The sequence below is a fragment of the Verticillium dahliae genome, genomic scaffold, assembly GCF_000150675.1.
Source record: "Verticillium dahliae VdLs.17 supercont1.10 genomic scaffold, whole genome shotgun sequence".
Taxonomy (NCBI): domain Eukaryota; kingdom Fungi; phylum Ascomycota; class Sordariomycetes; order Glomerellales; family Plectosphaerellaceae; genus Verticillium; species Verticillium dahliae.
The window spans coordinates 686078-708803 of NW_009276922.1; the positions used below are offsets into that span (position 1 = coordinate 686078).

At 54.9% G+C, this 22726-nt stretch overlaps 8 protein-coding genes across 8 annotated transcripts; 3 read left to right on the forward strand and 5 right to left on the reverse strand.

The window, feature by feature from the left end:
- Window positions 1-2473: 2473 nt before the first annotated feature.
- Window positions 2474-4114, forward strand: VDAG_05503 (feruloyl esterase B; the record flags this gene model as incomplete). The annotated part of the gene is made up of 1 exon (XM_009652398.1): window positions 2474-4114. One exon carries the CDS (start codon window positions 2474-2476, stop codon window positions 4112-4114), a length of 1641 nt encoding a protein of 546 aa, XP_009650693.1.
- Window positions 4115-4557: 443 nt separating this feature from the next.
- On the reverse strand, window positions 4558-6210 carry VDAG_05504 (1-aminocyclopropane-1-carboxylate synthase C; the record flags this gene model as incomplete). The annotated part of the gene is made up of 6 exons (XM_009652399.1): window positions 4558-5082; window positions 5134-5342; window positions 5427-5527; window positions 5654-5910; window positions 5973-6014; window positions 6067-6210. The coding sequence occupies 6 exons, from the start codon at window positions 6208-6210 to the stop codon at window positions 4558-4560; spliced, it is 1278 nt and encodes a 425-aa protein (XP_009650694.1).
- A 1443-nt stretch (window positions 6211-7653) lies between these two features.
- Window positions 7654-8284, forward strand: VDAG_05505 (uncharacterized protein; the record flags this gene model as incomplete). Its single annotated transcript, XM_009652400.1, has 3 exons — window positions 7654-7788; window positions 7857-8122; window positions 8185-8284. The coding sequence occupies 3 exons, from the start codon at window positions 7654-7656 to the stop codon at window positions 8282-8284; spliced, it is 501 nt and encodes a 166-aa protein (XP_009650695.1).
- Window positions 8285-9153: 869 nt separating this feature from the next.
- On the reverse strand, window positions 9154-10929 carry VDAG_05506 (uncharacterized protein; the record flags this gene model as incomplete). The annotated part of the gene is made up of 3 exons (XM_009652401.1): window positions 9154-10302; window positions 10343-10354; window positions 10630-10929. 3 exons carry the CDS (start codon window positions 10927-10929, stop codon window positions 9154-9156), a joined length of 1461 nt encoding a protein of 486 aa, XP_009650696.1.
- Window positions 10930-12527: 1598 nt separating this feature from the next.
- On the forward strand, window positions 12528-13227 carry VDAG_05507 (uncharacterized protein; the record flags this gene model as incomplete). The annotated part of the gene is made up of 2 exons (XM_009652402.1): window positions 12528-12947; window positions 13147-13227. The coding sequence occupies 2 exons, from the start codon at window positions 12528-12530 to the stop codon at window positions 13225-13227; spliced, it is 501 nt and encodes a 166-aa protein (XP_009650697.1).
- A 1163-nt stretch (window positions 13228-14390) lies between these two features.
- On the reverse strand, window positions 14391-15723 carry VDAG_05508 (uncharacterized protein; the record flags this gene model as incomplete). The annotated part of the gene is made up of 4 exons (XM_009652403.1): window positions 14391-14771; window positions 14848-15217; window positions 15298-15385; window positions 15447-15723. 4 exons carry the CDS (start codon window positions 15721-15723, stop codon window positions 14391-14393), a joined length of 1116 nt encoding a protein of 371 aa, XP_009650698.1.
- A 952-nt stretch (window positions 15724-16675) lies between these two features.
- VDAG_05509 (endo-1,4-beta-xylanase) lies at window positions 16676-17793 on the reverse strand (the record flags this gene model as incomplete). The annotated part of the gene is made up of 3 exons (XM_009652404.1): window positions 16676-17270; window positions 17335-17452; window positions 17511-17793. The coding sequence occupies 3 exons, from the start codon at window positions 17791-17793 to the stop codon at window positions 16676-16678; spliced, it is 996 nt and encodes a 331-aa protein (XP_009650699.1).
- A 2009-nt stretch (window positions 17794-19802) lies between these two features.
- Window positions 19803-20609, reverse strand: VDAG_05510 (uncharacterized protein; the record flags this gene model as incomplete). The annotated part of the gene is made up of 2 exons (XM_009652405.1): window positions 19803-19917; window positions 20386-20609. The coding sequence occupies 2 exons, from the start codon at window positions 20607-20609 to the stop codon at window positions 19803-19805; spliced, it is 339 nt and encodes a 112-aa protein (XP_009650700.1).
- Between the last annotated feature and the right edge of the window lie 2117 nt (window positions 20610-22726).

Here is a 22726-nt window from a genome sequence, read left to right on the forward strand (position 1 = left end):
GCTTGCGAGGGGAGGAAGCGCGAGGGATTTGAGAGAGAAGAGATGCAGGAGGGAAGAGCAAGCGGCGGCGGGTCATGGAAGGCCCCCCCCCCCCCCCTCCCCTCCCAATGATGTTTTTTTTTCTTCGGCATCATGGGGGGCGGTCCGCCGTTCACTCGGTGACAAAATGAGCTGTCGAAAAGACGACAGGGACCCTGAGCGTCTGCCCCACCACATCACCTGAACCGACCAGAATTATTGGCAGCCATGGCAGCTAGAGGGCCTGGAGCCCCCCCTCGAGGACGGGGCGCCCAAGCCTTTTACAACCCGCTGAACCCGCTGGAGCTGCCCAAAACGCCCTGAAGCCGCACCTCCTGGAACCCCCTGGAACCCCTGGAACCCCCCCGGTTGTCTTAGCGCTCCTAGCGTGAACGCCTAGCCGCCCGTCTCGCTGCCCATCCTCGCTGCAGCTGGCAGCTGCAACCACTTAACGCTGCCGTTGGCCGCTGTTAGTCATCTTCATACACCGACGTTTTGACTCGGCATCTCTTGACATTTGACTTCCTCTCTCTCTCTCTCTGTCTCTCTCTGGGACCCCCACTACCACCACGACCGCCTCCAACCCAACGCGAGATGAAGCCCATCTGCCGTCTATCCACCTTCACCTCGGTCTACCCGAGAGCATATTTCACATGATGTGCAGAGTGAGGCTTCGAACATACATATCGTTCATGCATCCAATGCCTGCATCTGGCAGCACGCACGCACACAACGCAACCCACCCAACCCAGACAGACAACGCACGCCTGCATGGCTGGCCGACTGGCTGGCGGGCTGGCAGGCTCGCCCAACCACGTCGCCTCACGCCCAAGGCGGTCAGGCTCGACCTCACCTTCTTCCTTCGTCAGGCTGCCACGACATCAGGCTGATCATCGCCGAACAACGCATCATCCAATGCCTTCCATCTCCTCATCGCCTTAATCCTGCTGCATCGCCATCCTCCCTCCCTTAAGGTAGGTAAGGTAGGTAGGAGTCACGGCCTCCTTGGGCCGTAGCCAGCCAACAGCTCCGACCATCTCACCGTCGTCCGAGGTGTGATCGACACCTAGCAGCGCTTGGACGCTTTTCCCCATCCATGTCTTCACATGTTGTGCGTATGAATGGTTAGCTCGACTGTCTCTGCTCCGAAACGAACGGCACAAAATTCGCCAGGCGTCAAGCTCGAGGATCTCTCATCTTCGCATTTTGAAGCAGCCCATTTCTTGATACTCTCAATGGCCAACATGCTTCTTGACGCATGGCATGGGACGGCCTCAGTACGAGACCTGCAATGTAAGATTGCCGAGGATCACCGAGTCAGAGTCAGAACCAGGCTGCTGCCTCAGGAGCGCGGTGAACCACGAACGCTCCGTGCCGAGTGTGGGGCCGGGCCCTGTCATCGGCACCGGAGATGATCCGTCCCAATTTCGGAGGTTTCGTCTCTAAAACACAGGTCTCATCCTCTCATAACCAGTTTACCCACTTAGAGATGAGCTGGGAGGGACAATGTCCTGGTGGGACCACCCTGTCCTTGATTGCAGGTACCTGAGCCTGTGACCTCCAGCTAACGGCCATGTTCACCACTTCTGCCCCAGAGTCAGAGCCATCGTACCCAGGACAATCAACAGACAGACAACACATCTCTAGAACGATCAGCTCATGTAATGAATGAAGCTGAGGTCGACTCCCGGTATCCGGAGGCCAACTTGAGAGCACCTGATGAATAGAAGATGGCAACCACCTTACGTGATTTGGCCGTGTGGTCAGCGTAGCATTCAAACGCTGTGAATCAATTGCGCCTAAAAACAACATGCGGAGATGGCACGTCATCGACTTTCTTTGAGCGCTGGTTCGCCTGGCGGGGCGGGATCCTCTCTTCGGAGCGTGGTCTCCGAACATGAATCGGACAAGGGAACCAAACATCAAGGTCATTTGTCACTGCAAGTATCAACGCCAAGACAAGATGATTGATCAACTTCTCAGACCAAGCTCCTAATATCTCACTCGTCACGCCTTCAGCTTACTCTGCTTATTCAATGAATTTCATTTTCTCATCCTTCTCCTTAATGTGGTTAACGTTGACGCATCGTGCTGCGATTGACCACAGAAAAAAGAGATCTGCAGGGCGCCATGTCTGATATATCCCTTGGGAAGCCGCCATGGCCAGGAATTTTTCATCCGCACTATATTTATGCAGCGGCTCGCATCCTTTGGATATATTGGAAGGGTCTCTTGAGGGATATAGAGCAAGTTCTTTTGGGCTTGCGTCCGTCGCGGATGTCTCGCGACTTTTAACCTGAGATCCTTCGAGAAAGATAGGCATTCGGTCCTGTTATAAGTCTTACGATGGGGATGAGTTGACGGCGGGGACGACCGAGGCCCACGAGACAATTGAGAGAAGGAAGATTCGTATCTCAGCATGCACAAGACGTAACGCCTGCCATAGTCTTCGACCATGATCCTCTCACAGCCCCTCTCACCCCTGTTAGCTTTGGCTTTCCTCGGCGTTCAGCCTACTGTAGGCCATAAACTTCGTCCACGCCAGCCTTCCGATGCATGCAAGTCCATATCGGTTCCTGAACTTTCAGGTGCTGAGGTCCTATCAGTCAAGTCTGAACTTCGCCTGGACCTCACCGGGTCGGCTTGGGATGCCGAGAACCAGAAGCTCACTACCCTCGGGCCACTGGACTTCTGCGAGGTTAATGTAACTCTCACACATCCCGGTGCCAACGACGAGGTCACCATCTGGGTGTGGCTTCCCCTGAGGCAATGGAATGGCAGATTCCAGGGCGTCGGCGGCGGCGGCTTGCAGGCCGGCCGTTACAGCCTTGACACCCTGGGCCTAGCCGTCAAAGATGGCTACGCTGCCGCCGCGACGGACGGAAGCGCCTTCGGCGACGGAGCTAACAATCCTGATCCAGCTCTCTTCCTCAAGCCTGGAGTTCTTGACCTCGAACGCCTCACCAATTTTGCCCACCGCGCGCTGCACGAGGTGGCTGTCGTCGGCAAGGCCGTGACGGCAGGGTTCTACGATACTGCCAACTTTTACTCATACTGGACTGGCTGCTCCACCGGTGGGCGACAGGGCTATGAGCTGGCTCAGCGATACCCCGAGGACTTTGATGGCATCTTGGCCAACGCTCCGGCTCTGCACTGGTCTAGCTTCGTCTTGGCATTGGGCTGGGGCCGGCACGCCATGCGAGTCACCGGCCATACGCCGACCTTTTGTGCTATGCAGGCGTTCACCGCTAGCAGTATCGATGCGTGCGACGCGCTTGACGGCGTCCAAGATGGGGTCATATCGGACCCGAATGCCTGCCATTTTGATCCTTCTTCGCTCGTCGGCGAGAAGGTAAAGTGTATGGACGAGACGACTCAAGTCATCACCGAGGAGGATGTGACGATCGCAACGATGATTCGCGAGGGTCCCAAGTCGAGCAGGGGCAGGAAGCTGTGGGATGGTCATGACTGGGGCATCAACTACCTCGGCCTGGTTCCAGCCGCTGTCAGCGGTATCCCAGAGGCTATGGACAGACTCGTCGATTCCTGGATTGAGTACTTTATTGAAAAGGACGTCAAATTTGACGTCTCGACTCTCACGGCCATCGACGATATGACCGATCTCTTCGCCGTGGCACCGGGCACGTATGATAGCATCATCGGGTCCAACAACCCAGATCTGTCAGCTTTCAGGGACGCCGGCGGAAAGCTCATCAGCTGGCACGGCACGGCCGACCAGCTCATCATGATCAACAACACCATCCGGTACCGCGAGCAGGTCGAGGCCGTCATGGGCGGAGCGGATCTTGTGGACGACTTCTACAAGTTCTACCTGGCGCCCGGTGTCGGGCATTGCGAAGGCGAGGCTGGCGCCACGCCGCGGAAAGTCTTGGATGCGTTGGTGGCCTGGGTTGAGAAGGCTGAGGATCCGGGGCGTCTGAGCGGGACCATGAAGAACCTCGACGGCGAGGAGGCTGAGAGGATCATCTGTCCGTACCCACTGGTCCCGCGTTATGACGGCGTGTCAGACCCGAACGATGCGCGCAGCTTTGATTGTGCCACGTCCTTTCGGCCGAATGTGACGCGCTGCAGGTGAGCTTTCCTCGCTTTGGACGTCGACATGGAGTGCTTGTATATACGACGTACACCGTACTTGGGATTAGCTATGCTTTAATGATGGACGCTTACTTGTGTGCAGAGGCCATAACGATGCTGCTTGCATCGTGTCGGGTTCCTACGTTTCCTACTCTTCGATATAGTTTACTCTTGTTCAGTTGTGTATTGAGAGCGCCTCGGTCGTAAATATAAGACTTGGACCTAGTTTGCGTTTGATGCGTCGTGATAATCTTCCACGATGCAGCGCTTTTGGTTCATGGACTGCTCTTAGCTTCATCGGTGAGAGGTTTCAGGTTGCTAGACACCAGCCATGAGATCTCGGGCTCTGTCCAGGTCTATGCAATTTCGCTCGTGATGGGTTGCTTCAGGTTTGACGTCAAACATGGGAAAGCTCTTTAAGTGATCACCAACAGCAGCCACTGGCTACTGATTCCGCAAGCCCTGGCTGAAAGACTGAACTGTCTTCAACATCCGCCTGAGCCCCTCCTCCAAATACTCCTTTTCATGTGCAAAGACAATGCGGAAGCGCCCAGGCACATCACTGCCAAACGCTTTACCGCAAGCCAGAAAAACGCGGTTTCTCAGCAGCGTCTCCTGCAACTCGGCCTCCAAAGCCCACAGCTCTGCCTCCGACAATTTGATCTCGACGTTCTTCTTCAACCGTGTGAACAGGTCGATCCACACGAAGAAGCCGGCATTGCCGCCCTTCTCGTAGGGAACATTATTTTCTCGGAGAAAGCGGGTGGTGACGGCATAGCTTGCCGCAAGACGTGCCTGGTTCGTCGCGACGTAGGAGTCGACAAACGCTGTATCGGCCAAGATTCTGGCCGTCGCTTGGTCCGTCAGTGCTGATGCACAGGTCCAGTAAGCGTTCGCCTCGACTGCCTGCTGGAATGGCTCGTTTGTGCTGATGATGCATCCTAATCTGATGCCATTGGAGCCGAAATCCTGCCATGTTGTCAGCGGGAAAATCGGACGCCATTTTACGAAAGTCTCTACCTTGCTCATTCCCCAGAGAACATGTACCAGGTCTGAATCGATGAGGTCTGTCGTGTCAATCGACAAGGCTGACGTGAAACCTGGAGCATCGGCCGCGTCGGGGTTGTCCCAAATCGAAAGCGCGTAGATCTCGTCGCTGAGCAGATGGAGGCTGTACTTCTGGCAAAGTCGCATGTAACCTTCGATAACGCTGCGAGGATAGCAGCGGCCTGAGCAAATAGTCATCAGCCACACCGTTCTTCAATAGCCCGGTGTACCTTGTACGAGGCATGGCTCTCTGAGGCGACACTCACCTAGTGGGTTATGGGGATTACAGAGGATCAGCGCTTTGGTGGTGATACCCCTTTCCTTTGCATCCAGCAGCGCCTGCTCATAAAAAGCGATGGCCTCTTGGCTGAGGGGATCAATCCCCCCGAACGATACTGCAACTATTTGCGCTCTGAATTGCCATTAGCCTGCAACTCTCGTAATTTGACGCTCTGCGTCTCGTGACCGGGGAAGAGCAAAGATGAGAACATACCCGGCCCTCGCTCCCATATCACTAGGAAATGTTCCGTAGTACGGCCGCCCCAGTAGAATGCCATCTCCAGGGTCACAAAGCGAGAACGAGCTCAGCTCCAGGGCCGGGCCCACACCCGATGTGATGGAAACATGCTTCTTGAGCACCGGGTTGACTGGGCGGAAACGCTCATTGATAAACTTGGCGGCAACTTCGCGGAGGAGATGACTGCCGGTGAATCCATCTCCGTAGGTGAGGAAGTGGCTCTCAATGTTGAACTGAATGACAGCGTGAGAAATATGGTGGCTCAAGGCCAAGGAACCAAGAGGAGATGTCTTACGGTCTTCTTCATGTACTCGATCATCTCCTGATGCATCAATGTCTGCAAGCGTTGTGTGAGCATTGATCCCCCGTCATGCAGTCGAAGTACTCACGTTCTCGGCGACTCCAAGACTCAGGTACCCTCCAGGGTTGGACTCGGGATGCCACAGATCACAGACCACATCCAACATTGGCGGCCGACTGGCCGGTTCGGCGTGGATGTCGCCTCGTATCGAAAGACGTCCTGGTCTCGCCATGATGAACAATTGATTCCGATTTCGAAATTTATCCGTTCAATATGCAAAGAGGTAGGTAGATTGACCTACAAGATCATGCTCTAGATCAGGATGGCGGAGGAGAGGTACTTGTAGTCCTTTATATGTCCTCTTAAAAACCCAAGGCTCTAATCTAGCTCCATGACTCGACAGGTGCCTCGTGGGGGAAAAAAGAGAGAGTTAGTCACCGCATGTAGACGCTTAGCGCCGCTCTACGCCCTGCGCCCTACGCGCTCTCGCTCTGCGTTGCCAGCCGATCTCGGTTAAGAGCTCCAACAGGGCAGCAATTTTACATATTCATGATGTTGAATGAAGACGAGGTCTCAATTGACGTGCATGGAATCTAAGATTGCGGGGTAAATGTGTTGCAGATTGCGGGGTAGGAAATCAGAGTAAGAATCGGGAGTCAAGATTTGGCGACTCGAACTCTGCAATTTTGGCGCCTCGCAATAGGAGATGGCAACAGACATGTCCTTTAGTAGAAGGATCTTACGAACTCTGCGTCCCGTGCCATGGTTTGGTCTCATGAAGACCTCCAGCTCCCAGGATGCAGAAGTTGGATGTTGCCAAGATTTGCACATTGGCCAATGGATAGATTCTGTTGAAGCGGGATTGGCGTTGTGAGACATGTCAGGCACGGTGAGGCTAGGTCTGCCTCTGAGATGTAGGCTTTACTCCTTGAGGTAGTAGCGTTCTCCACGACTAAGATCTACAGATACCGTACTGGGACAGTGCGGCCAGTAGACCACCAGATGCTTGCTATTCTCGCTACTGAATAAGACCCTTGCTGCAGGTTCTGGTCAGCAGAGGTGTAATATCGTGCCGATTACGGATTGGTGGCCTTTGGGGAGTCTCATGAACTGCGGCTCTTGACTTGCGGCCAATTTGACTCCTCTTGATGAGCTTGGGAAGTCAGGCGCGTCCATTACGATCCTAATCACCACGTGGAAGCTTTAGTATTCGGAATTCGCTTCTGAGACACCCCATACGATAGAAACAAGTCAGTAGTAGGTGTTCGCGGTGCAAGATTCGCACCCAAATTCGAAACCCCGCGATCCTCAATGAGGATATCCCGAGCATTGGTGCCTGACAGGGGTCTCGCCTTTTCTCGACGGCCTCCGGTCTGCCCAGCACAGCCATTGGCCAAGGCTGATTGAAGACCAGCCCTGCAGACCCTGAGACCCCTGGCAGGGCGTCTTGTAGTCGGGTTTGAACGAATGGGCTGCGAAGGGCTGGCTGCACAGCATTGTGTCGTGGCTGCGAGCGATGGGACCCCGAAATGAGAGGTGTGATCCTGAACTGTGGTGGTTTATTTAAGGGGACAGCCCAATTCAGTGCCGCTGGCCACGCCCTCCTAATTCCAGATCCATATTCGTGCCATCAAACAGAGCAACACTTACTTCCATTTGAGTCCGCGTCCGCATCATGGAGCCAGATCCAATTCATCTGGGGCAGCACATTGTGCGTGCCATCAGCAGTGCTAATGGCCTGGCGATCATGTCCTTGTCCATCTACATCGACGCCCTCTTCGATATAGAGTTCAAGCTGACCATCAGCACGGTGCGTCACCACCATACAACAGACCGTTAGCAGTATCCAACCTGAGTCAAAGCTCACTAACTCTGCAGGCTATTCTCATCGTTTTGTGGAACTCCATCATCTTTTATGGCTACTGGGCGTACGGCCGAGGCCGCAAGGTCGCCCCCTCCATACTAGCCACCTTGACATTAGTTCGCCTGTTGTTTGGCGACATCTTCATCCTCATCCTGAGCTCCATCTCCGCCGGACTCGTGGCCGCTGTGGACCTCAAGAACTTCCATGCCGGAGCTGGAAACAGCGATTTCGAGGCCGATCCGTGGAGGATGATCGTCTTTGGTCTACAAATTGGCAACGTGTATGTTTTCCACGCTATTCTACATTGTCTTGACGGACCAGCATCGGACTGACAGCTCATAGTCTGCTGCTCGCGACCCTTGTGGGATGGAATATCGCCACGTGCGTGCAGCAGTGGAAGGCATATAGAGCAGACAGGCTCACTTGGGGAGGGGATGCCTGAGTAGTGACTACGCGGTGTGGTGGGATCATAGGCGGTGTTGCAGTTTATTTGCGTTTCCAACATGACTCGCTTGGTGCTTTTGTCCTGACGATCATCACTACGTTAGGGTTTGAGTTCATCTCTTCCAATACATTGTTGTCTGATTGAAGGAACCTCGGTCAAGTTGACTGCATGCACTTCTTCATCTCGGCAACACGTATTCATACGCACCCTCATTTACTGATTAGGGCATTACGGAAAGTAACGTCACCAAGGAGAAGGCAGTACACGACGGCTCCTTTACCAGCATGGCGGATCTTCATTAGCGCCCCAGACGGACAGCCCTGGCTACTCTGAGTGACACGGGGAAGGCTGTGTTCAAGTGTCCAGACAGGCCAACTGATTTCCTTGGATCAAGCAAACTGGAAGAGGAAGACTGCGTCGGACGCGTTGCGTTGAGCGGCTGGTTCACTACATGGGCTGGGGTGAAGTGAGCTGGACCTTCAGGTCATGCGTACTAACTTTCTCCAGCCATGCATAGTCTTCTCGGAATCTTCAGCAGCTGCGAGGAAAAGCTTCGGCGCGTTCATTCTGATCATTCATGGCTTCCAAAAGTTATACAATGCCATTTTATTTGTACGTTTTACTATGTCCAATGATACATTAAGGGAATTAACGACTGGCGTGGTCTGATTGTATGACAGACTGCATGTGTCCTGTCTCGCAGGGAACGTTTGAAATAAGACGCGGTCGTGCCGTTGCCCCCTCCCCCAGTACTCCAGTCCTGTGTTCCATGAGTTGCGTCCCTCATTCTGTCTCGATATTCATATGCCTGCGGTGAACGTGCCACAGACAATCAAACATTGTATTCGTCTCTGCGAGGAGACCCCTTACTGCGGGCGGATGGCGCCCTTCTCGTTCTGGCTCCACTTGCCGTGGATATACTGACGTACAGTTTTTCCCCAGAAGGCCAAAGGCACGGCGAGAACGCCCATGAGGACGAGAAGGGCAACGAGGACGGCGCAGGGGCCGAGGATGTTGCCGCTCTTTGCCCACTCGCCAAGGTTGAGAGCGAGGACGGAAGCCAGAACGGTGAGGGTAAAGAGCTCGGTAGAGAGAGAGGCAGAAGCCCAGGGAGGGAAAGCCTCGGTGATCCAGATAATGGTGGCGACGAAGCCGCAGATGAAGCTGAAGTTGGCGAGGCCAAAGTTGATATAGTGCGCCACGGGGGGCCACTCGTTGGTGATGGCAGCCGCGTGGAGACCAATGCTCGTGGCGCCGGCGACGACGGGAATCATGAAGCCGACGAGGTAGACTTCGGCCTGGCGCGTACCGCCCGAGCGAGCCGTGAAGAGGCGCGTGCAGCGGGCAATGAGGGGGCCGGAGGCAAAGTAAGCAAACACGGACGAGACGCCACCGCTGATGCCGAAGAAGGTGTTCATGAGTCGCAAATCATCGCCCTCGAGAGTCTTGGAAAGAAACATAACCTGGGTGAGGTTGAGGAAGACCACATTGCAGAGAACAGCAGCGCCCCACAAGCTGACCCAGAGGACAAGTGGGTTGCAGAAGCAAAGAAGCATTTGCATGTAGATGGCGCCGGCTGCTTTCCACTCCGTGCCGATAGCTCTGGTAACCTTGAGACACTGTCGGCGGAGCGAAGACTTTGGTTCGTCGGCCAGCTCTCTGTGGGGGTCTCTGCCCTCTGCATCAAGATCCTCCCAGTTGTCGTAGATGCGGACGGTTTCCGAGGAGCTCTGCGTGAGGATGCGACCATCCATGGCAACAGCGGGGCGAAGGAAAAAGCTTTCCGGGATGAAGAAGTAAATGACAAGCAAAGATATGACGCAGGGAATAATCCACACCCTGTAGACTGGCTTCCAGTTGACGGCCGTGTCAGTGATGTACGGCAAGGGAATAAGAAGCATGCTGATCAAGCCGGTAGTGATTGACCAGTAGAGAGCCAGGGCATAGGGTCGTTCGTTGACAAATGTAGCGTCCAGAATATACAATACGCCCTGCAAATATAGATAGTCAGCCATCTGAGCATACATGGGAGTGCTGTCAATGGCCATGACTTACAATACCAAAGTTCTGTCCAACAGCAAGACCTTGGAAGAAGATCGAGATGGCCAGACCGATATAAGTTTCGGTAAGACCAGCAGATATGGTCGAGATACAAGTGAGGAGACAGGTAGCAAGAAGGATTGGTCGACGGCCGACGGCCGCAGAGAGAGGAATAGAAATAAGGTACCCAAGGCCGTTTGCGATGACCACGATTGTGTTGAGAGACTCAACGTTGCGGTGGCCGCCATCCTGCTTCTTGTTAGTCTGGCCGGCACCAGAAGCTGTGGAGATGAAAAACGCACCTCTGGATCAAACTCGTGATGAAAGGCTCCCATGAGCGCTGCCGGCAGCTTATTCTCAAAGAAACACACAGCGGTATAGAACATCAGGGCGCTGAAGACGGCGACGCGTCGGGCCGGGGTCCAGTTGAGAGGATCACGGGTCGATTCGGAAGGGATGGGAAGCTTGAGGACTTTGCCAGCAGCAGAGATGAGGAATACTGTACCGGGCAGCTCCTCTGGCAGGGATGCAGCTGCCGGCTTCTCAAACGGCTCTGGGCTTGGAGGGGACGAAGCCCGGATTTCGGGGTCAATGAAAGTCATGGCGTGTTGAGTGAGCGTCAAGATTTCGCAATCGGTTGGTTCTTGTGTCGACAAGGCCTGGTGCCCAGCCAGGATCTTCGTGACCTGAAAGCCAACAGTGAAAGAAAAGAAGATTGAGTTGAGAGAGAGTTGATATGTATCTGATTATCTACGTAGGTGGATACGCGGGTTCTTCGGACTAACGCCTTTTCATATATAACGGCAACATGCAAACGGGGTGGGTTAACCATCATCACCGATTGCAAGCCTAATCTTGGCCGGGGAACCCGTCTCACGATAAAATCTCATGTAGCAGCAGGGGCCCCCAACCTGGCGAAGGTTTGCCGGTCCCAGATGACGGGACGAGGAGCGGCAAGATGCGAGGCTCTGTGCTTGCCTCCCCGCAAGAATACCATGTAGTCCAGGGCGCCGTACCGCGCTGTCGGACAGGGGCTCGGGTTATGAGTGCCGAAATGAGTCAGGACTTCCTCCAGAAATGGTGATGGGGCAAACCTTATATCTGGGTTTGCAAGGGTTTCTGCGGGCGTAGTCTGCTTGGCTTGACCACACATTGCCTGATAACTTCTTTTGGGTAACCACCGAGGGAGTCGAGAGGGTGACGGGCGACGAGTCGCAAACATCCGACGACAACTTGAAACAGCCGCGGGGTGTAAGAACTTAATGCTGGTACGACCCGATTGGCAGTCGGCACACAATGCTATTCACATGACATACTTCTCTCTACATTCTTAACTGAGGGCACTCCGAGTCGCATCTGAGTACTGCAATGTCGTCACAGGGCTCGATGGAGCTCAAGCTGTTCGTTTCGTTCTGTCCATGACCGTGCCTGCATTCGAAAGCTTATCCACCCGTAAGGTCATGATCTACAATCCACGGTAGCATCCTGAACCCCCTTCGACCATGATGAACACGGGGCCCGAACGTCAGGCACCTTGCATGCGTCGCAAGAGGCCACGCCACGCGCAATCTGAGTGTCTTGGTAGTACCAGTCTCGGGCCAGTGGCTTCCTCTTTTGGTGGGTGCTGGAGGCTTTTGACAAATCCCGGTCGGTTCTTTGAACCGTTCCTATCACATACCTTAGCTCGCCTTCGGTCGGCTCCTCGCGAAAGCGAAGACCAGGTCCATGGTGCCCTTCCCTCGCTGCAGTGTGCTCCTACGGCCGTTCGGAGAATGTTTCCCCTTTGGAGTCAGGAAGCATTCGCCAGATTCACCGTCCCTGAAACCATGATCATTAATATCAATCACACCAGGACTAGTTTGTCACATCACGCGCGTGTGCCGAGAGATCAGGCGAACAGTTGCTTGGATTTCCTCAGCGACGTACATGTAGCTTGAAGGAATGACACACGCAGCCAGGCGCATACATGTATGAATGCTATACAACAAAACGCAGCTCGTTGTTCTGTACCAGACATCGGGAACGCGCGTTAAGCTTCGTAGTGGCCTCGAAACGAGATGAGGCGAGGCCGACTAAAATGATGCTGGGCAGAATTGAAAAAGAAAAAAAAAAAGCCCGCGCCCTCTGTCAGGGGTTCAGCACTGCCGGCCCTCCACGGCGATGACAATCAGACAATTGGGCTGGCGCCACCAGACCTGTCATGGCGGGCCGCACTGCCACGAGCTTTTCCAAATCGAAGGCCTGCCAAGCTCTCGAGCTGTCTTCCATGCCGGTAATCCGACCCCTTCTCGCTCTCCTGCACACTCGTGGATGGGACGATGGCGCTGGGGAGAAACACCGTAGACGAGGTGCCTGGACCCTCGTGCATGGCGCTAAGTCATACCGACACGACCCCAGAGCGACATCGTCGGCTCTGGAGTGCGATCGTGGTGGTGCTCTGAAGGGGGCATGTGGTGCGTACATGAACGCTAAAAACACAGAGCGTAGGTTTCTCGGTTGCCGCTGTATCCATGTTTGTGATGGTTTCACCGCATACAACCCTCCGAAGATGTCAAGTTCGTCAAGTCAGCCGGCCGAGTTGGCGATGGTTCGCCAAGGGCTTTATCGTGACCAGGTAGAGGTGTGGGGGGAGCTCCCGCACAATGACGGACCTGACTCCTCAAATGTGAATGCAACACCGCCACTCAAATCCTTTGGCCCGTGACTTCCGAAACCGACGCAGGTACGAGATCGGTGCCTGAGAGTTCATGAGATCTACCAAAGGCTGGCCTCCTCCGTCGCCCAAGGCGTTCGTTGACTGACTCTTGACGATGAATCAGAGTCAGATTGATTGCGATATACCCTCCGTCGTCAGCAGCCACGGCCCTCTCGGAGGCCACACTGCTCCGGCGAGTTTTTAGATTCTCTTGTTTCTGGTTCCCTGAACTCCGAAGCACGGAGGCGTTCGAGTCTCAATGTGGTGTGGCTGCGTGCCGGATTCCGATCACAAATCACACCCTTGCGCCTCCAAGCCTCAAGTGTGACTGGCCCTGAACACTCTGTAGCGTGCTCAGACACGCCACAAGGGGAAAAAAGGTGCACATAGAATCCGACGATTGTAGTCATTCCGGAAAATGAGTTTTAAGTATGGTGCAGAGACCAGAATCCTTTTCCGTGACAAGATTCCGTGCTGCAACAACCGAAGCAGACAGTCGCCATCTTCAGACAAAGAAACAACTGTTAGGCCCCTCTTAAAGCATGGCGCAGCCGAGATATGAGCTTAACGCCAAGGCCATCTATCAAAGCTTGATATCTGGGGCACCCCGCTCTGTTTTTTTGGCTCAGGCCTTTCTGACTTGGTCGCTGATGTCTGCCATAGTTTCGGCCCCGCCCGCGAGCGCGGGTGGTGAGAGTTTGACGCGAGTGCTCGAGGTGCCCTGACAGCAATCCTACAGCATCTGTCAGCTAGTGTCGTCATTGCAACCATGTGAGATGGAAGCGAATACAGTGGTACAAGGCCCACTGCGGATCGGAGACTGTAATTTGATTCAAAAAAGCCGTCGGGTGATAAATTATCCTCCTTTGCTTTGGTGGTATTCGGCAGGCCATTTGAGGGCAAAGGGACATATTATCCCTAGGAACAAGGGAGGCGAATTAGCTGGACCTGGCGAAATCCACGCGTAAGCAAGCAGCCCACTCTCATTGTGTTTCATGAAGATCACTGTCGCATTGGCCGCAAGCCATGTCTTGGTGAGCCTCAAAAGAGACATGCTCAACTAGAGCTGCTGCTGGCGCTGCCCTGAAAATACTGATGGCCATGACTACAGCCTAACAGGCAGAGCCTCACGTGGGTAAAAATATACTGACAGAATACAGGCGACGCCTAGGCAACTCTTGTGGGCGGTGAAAAACCCCCCATGTGCGGATCGGAGACGGGTGCATAAACGAGCCCGAGTCAGTCCCATGTATCTGTGCGAGGCGAAACACCAGTTAAAACCCATGATACATGCATCCGAAAGCTTCACGATGTCTTCACAGCCTGACCGAGCGAGTACAAACTATCAACTTGCACATCGTGCCTGGGTCATCTGGCATAAGCCACGGGCACGCCTCCCGCTCTCTCGTACGTCTGCATGCTCACGCCAATTTCGATTTCCTTCTCCGTCATGACCTTCGGGCTGCTGATCACCCAACCGTTCTTGACTGACGCGACGTCGATACTCTCCTCATCACGGATCATCTCCATGCTCTCAAGTTCCTTTCCCTTGAGGCGACCGCCCGTCAGCCGCTTCGGCAGGTAATAGCCTGGGTGATAGACGGCCATGATGGAGAGGACGAGGAGAGTCGGCAGAAAGTTGAAGACCCAGCTGGGCCACTCCTCCGTGGTGATGATGGAGCCCGGTCGGCGAGTTGACATGAGAGTTTCCAGGGCGTCTTTTTCGAGGACATTCATGATACCAATGATCTGAGAACGGGATATGGTCAGACAGATCTGGAACAAGTGACAACGTCGGACCAAAAGAAATAAAAAGTAAACTCACAGCCAGGAAGAACGACGACGCGGTCAACGCGAGGCCGAGCTCCAGAGATCCCTTTCTGGTAGCTTCGTCCATACTCCAACGACGGCTTATAACGGTAAAGCGGGCCACGAGTCCGAAAAAGGCCGTCCACACCAACATCTTGAGCACAGAACCTGTGGCCTGAAGGTGCGCAGGAGGGGGCTTGATGATCTGGCCGTTGCCCAAGGTGGAAATGATGTCACCGATGCTTGCGAGCCCCACGAGAATCAAAGACGTCACTCGAGGAGGCAGCCAGAGCTTGGAGATGTTGCGGTGCTCATAAGGCGTGATCCACCAGACCAGTCTCGTGTATGTAAAGGTCACTGCCGTCGAAGCAACGGCGGTTGTTATCCTGGTTTTGGGCGTGAGCGCCTGAACACTTGAGACAACCGTTGAGGCTGGCGACCCTCCGCATGGGTGGCGGCAACTTACATCAAGAGGAGCGAAGACGCGATGAATGGCTGATGCACATCAGGAGCCATCGCCATTATCAGCCTTAAGGTCATGCCAACCCCGAACACTTGCAGTAGACGTCATGTTAACAGCGTTTCTTTGATGCTCGAGGGTTTGATGCTCCTTACGCAGTGAGGCCATGGTCATGACGGGGCCAAAGAACATGGTTCGTTTCCGCAGTGTCAGGCCGAGATGAATGACAACCAGTGCCATTGATATGACCGCTGCGGCGAGAGCGAGGTCGAAGGATGGCGTGAAGAAGGCGAATGCAGGTCCTGTCGCCTCGGTCTGCTGACCCGCACCCGTCGGGATAGCAGCACCCGCGTCGACTGATGGAGAGGCAACCGGACTAGGGACGGCTGGCACCAAACCGCCGTTGGATTGGTTAGGATCGATGGTCGCCATGGTTCGGATGCTGAAGCAACAGTGGCTTCAAGAAAAGACGAAAACGCTCAACGACAACAATGCGAAAGGCAATAAAAAAGGAGAAAAGAGCATGCAAAACCGCTGTAAAGAAAAATAAGAATAAAAACACCACACAGCACACCAGGTATCACGGTGCCAGACAATCGAAGGGGCTCTAGAGAAGGTTAACAGCACAACTTATAGATTTGTGTGAGGGCCTTGGCTGAATTGCGTGATGATTGTAGAGCACCACCTTGGAAGGGCCCTCTCTTGAAAGGGGCTGCACGCGTCACATGAAACAACCGAATCCGAAGGGGAGCTGTGTACACCCAACCCGATGAACAAGCAGAACAAGACTTACTGAGCCTCCGGTCGTGCTCATCTGGACCAGTCAGGTTTTCAGACGATGTTCTTCAAAAATGCGTAATACTTCAGACTTCAGACGACGCACTGAAAAATCATTCGGTTACTGACAGTCGCATGACAATCCAAACACACTTGCTACCCAGGGATGAAACCCAACGCACATGCAATGTTCATTCGTCCATTGGGCCCCGGGTCATTGAGACGTTCGCCGCTTACTTAGCAAGCTGAACACGCCAAACTGCACAGAGCTACAGAGTGACGGCCCACGACCTTTCGTGTTTTGTCGATCAAAATATCCTTGCGTTGATATAGACGTCTGCCAGCCATTGGATGACACATGCAGATCTTGCTTCAAGTATGGGTTACGCCAGATGCTATGAGTAACGCACCAACTTGCTGTCGTGACATCAGACCAAAGCTTCGCTTTCGCTCATAACAAAAGAAGGAAAAAGGCACTGGATGCGCGCTACTGCCACTGCCACGACACAACGTCTCCAATGACAACAAGCTTCATATAGGCAATGGGACTACCAAGATTCTCCATGCTTGATCTTCTGCTGTACTTGGACATACAGCCTCGAGCTCGTCAGGCAGGGTACCGAGCAGCCACGGCGTCATATTCCTTCTGCGTCAAAGGCGTGACGCTTCCGTGCTTCAGGCCGCGCGGGAAGCCCTCCCTCGACGCCGGCGCCCAGACGCCAGTGGCAACATTCGACGTCACAAAAGGGACGTACTCTGTATAGTTGTCGAGGAAGAGGTGATAGCGACCAGCAATCAGGTTATCGGCGTAGGAGGCCGGGCCCTCCAACGGGCTCTCGGGCCGCACGTATCCCGGCACCCGCGTCCAAGTGCCGAAGAGGCCGTCCGTCGTCGTCTCTTGATACACCTGATTGACCGTTTCGTTCTTCAGGAAACGCGCGTACGCGCCTGGGGCGCCAAGATGTTGAAACTCCTGGTCGATCAGCGGCGTGTCAGGCAGGGCGTGGTAGTCCCGCGGCCTGCTGAAGCTGACAAAGTCGCGCGTCGTGGCGTAGCGGATGCGGTCGAGGTTGGCTGGGCCAGCGTGCTCCGCGTCCGCGGCTGCGTAGTGCCGCGAGGCCCAGAAGACAAAGTACTGCTGCGTTTCATCGTCCCAGACGGCGGACGGCGCCCAGGCCATGCCGCCGGTTGGATCCTCGATGCTGTCATGATCGTCAGTCGAGTAAGCGGGATATTTTCTCGGGAGCGCTCGTTCGCCAATCTTACATCCTCAGGGACGGCTCAGACCAGTCGACCAGGTTCTTCGATGACCAGATGACGAGGCCCAGGCTCCCCTTTGTGGTCGCTTGGTACCACGAGAAGCCCTCGGCATTGATGTCGAGATCTGTGTCACAAATGATCAGCATCATGAGTTTGAGTCAGCGCAACGTCGTCCGACTGACCGGTGGCAATGGTGAAGTACTCGGTTCTTTCCGAGTTGGTGGTGAGAAAGATGTCCCTGACGCCCTTGGTCCCAACATTGGACGTGAGAACAGCTTTCCCGCCGTTGAGGAACCGGAACCGAGAGGCATCATTACCCTCCGACAAGTGCCACTGCACCTGAGGATTCGGGTCGCTGAAAGTGGAGACGAGGTATCCCACATACTGCGGCGGCGCAGAAGAGGGCCTGGCCAGGCCCTTGCCGAAGCACAGGCTCGCGGCGACGAGGTGAGACGTGATGCGCATGGCGGCCGAGTCAAGAGAGGTTTGGTGAGCGTTTCAACAAGACCTACATGCTGCCCGCCCTTGAGCAGGCAAATGCTCGACTATATGACGGCGCGCGTGGCAGGGCCCGACCTGTGCCATGGACGATGAATGTCATGCCCGGGGCCGTTAACGTGATTGGTGCGGCAAGTATTGTGAGTGCCGTTCGAACGACGCTTTCCCCGCGATCTGCAGATATCCCCGAGTGCACGAAATGCGGAGACGATGCGCCGGCTCACCATTGGAACGGGTAGCAATACCGTGATCTTCCTTGATTGAGCTAACACCACGACAAGCTTTATTCGTCATTGTGCCGACTTGGCATAGAGGAGACCTCGTGCGGAAGACCACACATTCGGTTTGCCGTGATTCTCCGGCATTATCGGTTGATGATCAGGAGCACCAAGCTTCGGGACGATCCTTCAACCTGCATTCGGCCGCGTTGTATCAGCGACGTCCATTCATCATGAACCTACCGCACCGGGAGGTAGACGTTGTCGTCGGTATGCTGGATGAAGTTGTTGGTGTCGCTACTAGGAGTGCAGTCAAAATTGTCCATGTGCTGGGTCCGGACAGATGGTTGAGCTCTCGAGGGTATAGTATAACTTTCGAAGGTCAGGTCATAGCCTCTTTCGCACTCAGTATCAGAATAAATCCCAAAATCGTAGGATGTTTCTCCAGGGCTGTGTATTTGCTATGCAAAAGCATTGGCAATCCAGCCTTTACGACTTGTTCGATCCAAGTCGACGCAAATGTAGTTTGTGCCGCGGCGCTTTGTTAGCCAAACAAGACATTCTACATCAAGCCTCGTGTGTCTGCTTGACTCTCTACGGCAGCAAGCTGTCTTCGTAGGATTGATACATATTGCTGATAGATACAAGTCTTCAGCTCGCTTTTCTACGTGCTCTACACGTCTCCCTCGCATCTTTTTATGTAAATAGGACGTCCCCAGGCACGCTCCTTCGCCAAAACCCAAATCATCACTGGCAAGGAAGATGGAACTCGCACCGCTGCCGCTAAATCCATTCGTATCTTGGGCGTTGTCCCTTGCATGACAGAACGGGAGTGCAGCAGATATCGCCTTGGTGATCAGTCGGCCCTGGTCGGCAACGCGGTCATCACAGCCAACCTCTGTGACCTCGCTAATATCAGGTCTTGTCCCAAAATGCCGTGCTGCATGCCTATGGGGGACCAAGGGGTAATTTTCCGTCATTCGCCGGTGGGGTGCCGGCGCCAGCTCCTCACATGGGACGACCAAACTGTTGGGACGCCCACCGTTTGTGAGGGTCGCCAGTCTGCAAGATAGACGAGTCCTACTATCTCTCGTCGGAATGACGGCCAGAAACCGCAATCATATGGACCCCCTGGCCTCCATGTCGGCTCTGCTCCAGGGTGGTATCGAGTTCTCCACGATGTTCTACATCATGTCCAAAGAGTGCCTCTTGATAGTGTTGTGTGCAAGTTGGTCTCCCAACTCACGGGCACGGCATTTAGGTAGGAACCTCCGTGTAAGTCGGGCACTCTATACCTGACGACTGATGCAGCAGTTGGTTTCCTCGGATGAGATTTACCCGGCGGCCGAAGACCCTGGCGTGACCGGCTGGCCAATTTCGTCGCGCACCTGGCAGCATCATGTGGACTATGACAACAGTACCACAGCCACGCTGGCACGGCGTGAGCGGCGGCTGGCGGGCCGAAGCCAAAGGTCTCCAAAGGGTCCAACTCTGGTTCGAAGGATCGGTGTGCTAAATTATCCCGCCTTCTGATAATCCGGGGCAGGTGTACGGAGAATTCATAGACTCGGATGACGTAGGAAAAGACAAGCTTTTGCAAAGCGGTGGGCTCATGTCTCGACAGGTAAAACCAAGGGTCGCACACGCGTCAGAAGCTTCACCATCACGAGAGCCAAACACTGAAGAACAAGTTCGCAGCTTTGGCTTGGCTAGATCGCGATGGAGCGTCACTGACGAACCTGCCTGACAGCAAATGCTTCAGGTGATGAACAACTGGCGCAGGCTGATGGATGGATGCCCAATGGGCACAACCTTGGGGTCCAGGTTGAGGCGGCCGGCGCTGTCAATGTAGCAGCGGTTGCGCGATTGTACACTGCCCTCAGGAGCATGTACACCTCACTAAAGTGCAATTATCTCCCATCAATAGATTCTGCGCTGGCAGACCTGGGTGGCCGCGTGCCGGGCATCGGGTAGCGAAGATAAAACGAAGCACGCATGCACGAAGTCAGGAAAGAAGAGAAGGGCGGGCCATGCACAGGGACCAGTGACCAGCCGGTCACTCGACCGCCAGCGTGTACGACGGCATTCACGTCTGCCTACTCGCAGCAAGCAGATTGGCGGTGTTCGCTGCACCAGGTCCCGAGAACTCGTATCAGCAGCCCTCGAAAGGTAGATTCGTTCGATCGGGAAGACGAGGGATGATCAGTAGAGAATGGCCGCGTGGAAGTCAGGGAAGCAGAGCGAGGGAGGGCGGCGCAACAACAATAAGGCGTTTGTTTGGTAAGCCGGGCCAGACCAGGAAATGTCTCGATAGGAAGAAGCGGCGAGACCTGCCACGTACGGGGGGGCGGTGACGGCCTGGGAGGGCGCCCAGAGAGCGGTCTTCAGGCATCTAGGGTTCTCGCTGCCGTATCGATTCTGGTTTCGAGGCGCCGTGCTAATGGTCCGGGGAAGGCGACCGGCAGCAGCAGCGCGGCAGGGAGGCGCCAGGACGTGGGCGGCGAATGCAGGGCATGGCGGCGGTGACTGGGTTGCCGTGTTCTGTGAGATGGTACACTTGGTCATCGTGACTTGCTCTGTTTTGGCAGCCGACCGTTGGTGGGCGGCCGTGATAGGCGAGCTCGCAAAGAATACACGGCGGGTGATGGCCTGGCAGCCGGTGCGATGCGCCGAGGCAAAGCAGCTGCCGAACAGGGCGTGATGCTGATGCTGATGCTGATGATGATGTCGGTAGATGGCGAGTCAAGGTAGATAGATACCTTAGGTAGGTAGGTACTTCGGGGTGGCCTCGCAGTCTGGACCAGGGATGGCGAGACCGAAGTGCACTCAGCCTTGGGGCTGGGCGGTACCTTGATGCAACGTCGATCTGGATTTGGGGGGGCTCATGAGGATGGTAAGGGATTGCCAACACATCGGTTTGGGTCCTGGTGACCACGGAGTGTATGCAAGTTTGGGCGGTGAGAGGCGTGGAAGGCGAGAAGGCGAGAGTCGAGATGGTGTGGTGAGGGGTGTGGGGGGATCGATTGGGGGGGAAGGGGGGTTGGCCTTTACCTAAGCCTGCCACCGTAACAGACGGAGAGTCCTGCATGTCCACCTGGCTATCTGCAGGTTTCTTGATCCCAGAGTACAGAGTCCGGGCTGGATATTCGAATTAAATTGGAATATTATTTTCTCTCCAACGCCAATCTCTTGATCCAACCTCTTGGGGGCCGCTCAATGGATCTGGCACGCTGTTTGTTTTCTTTTGCGCAGCTGGCGACCAATGCATGTACACCAACCACTCCCCTCTTCACCTTTGGTCGGCTCCGCGGGTGGCGTGGAATGGCCTGGCTCCGGCGCTGCCCGCGGTGCTCTCCCGCCCGTTAGCTTCCGCCAGTGCACCCAGGTCCCCTGTAATCTGCCCTGTGCTGAGAGAGGCCGGCCTCTAGGTACCACAGCGCAGTGCATCATCTTCGCAATGTCCAAGAAAGACAATGCTCGTCCTGAGCACCATCTTGTCACATACTTTCCGCAGCAGCACATTCGATTTCATGATTTTCTCTATTTTCCTGGAACAAGTCATCCCCGCGCGGCACAAGTACCGCCCCCCATCGCCATCCAATGGATGCCGTCCGACATCATGCACGATAGTCCATGTGTCCTGGTCGACCTGATAGACTGCATGCAGCCCGAGCATCCATCATGTGAGTCAGCTGGACAGGCACGTCGGACCGTCGAAGGGGGGCGCGGAGAACCCCTACAGGCTCGTTTTTTTAGCATCCGTCCACTGTCCTCCGCGGCTGTCTCTGTTGCAATAAGGTGCCTACACCTACCATGCAAGCCCTCGGTCCACCAGCCACGTCGACTTTTCTAGGGTCCCCAGGCCGGAGCTGCTGGATTCAGCCTGCACTGTCTGCACCGCCTCACCAAATCACCTTGGGAATCACCTTGGGTGCTGACGTTCCAGCCCCAGCTCGTTCCAGCCCCAGCTCGTTCCAGCCCCAGCTCGTTCCAGCCCCAGCTCATTCTGGCCTCTGGAACTGACAGTCTAGCCCTGGATGCCTCGCCCCAAACAGCAAATCGCGGAGACTCTGTCTCTGCTGTGTCGGGCGTATTGCTGGTGCTGGGTTGGGGGATTGGCTGAGGCTACGACTGATGACCTGCGCTCGCTGCCTATGCCTATGCTTCTGCTGGCGGGCTGACCGAAAACACCAAGTCCTGCGGCATGGGTTCGCACGTTCAAGAATAATGGATTATTTTATTCGAAATATTCATGAATACATCTCAATGTATATCCTGAATCTCACAGCAAGAAGCAAGATCGACATGGCTCCCACACCAGGCTGAACCTCCTCCCACCGAGCTGGGAAATAAGGCTGTCAAATGGCCCCCCCGTCTCACAGTGCCCCTGGCACCATCCCACCCTACACTGGCTTGGCCGGCCGCTCTGCGAAGCATCGTGGGCCTTGAATCTTCGATCCCATCGAGCGCCTGGGTCATCCGACCAATTGACATCATAGCAGATCCCTCGCCGCCAATCTCCTCCTCCCATGGCGATCAGATTTACCATTGATTACTGTCCCGAAACAATGAAGAAGAACCTCGCGAAACTGAAACACAACATGTGGTCTTGACGGTTCAACCACACCTGCCAGAACCCTCCCATCTCGATCCCTCTACCCATCCGCCAGATCACTGATCGC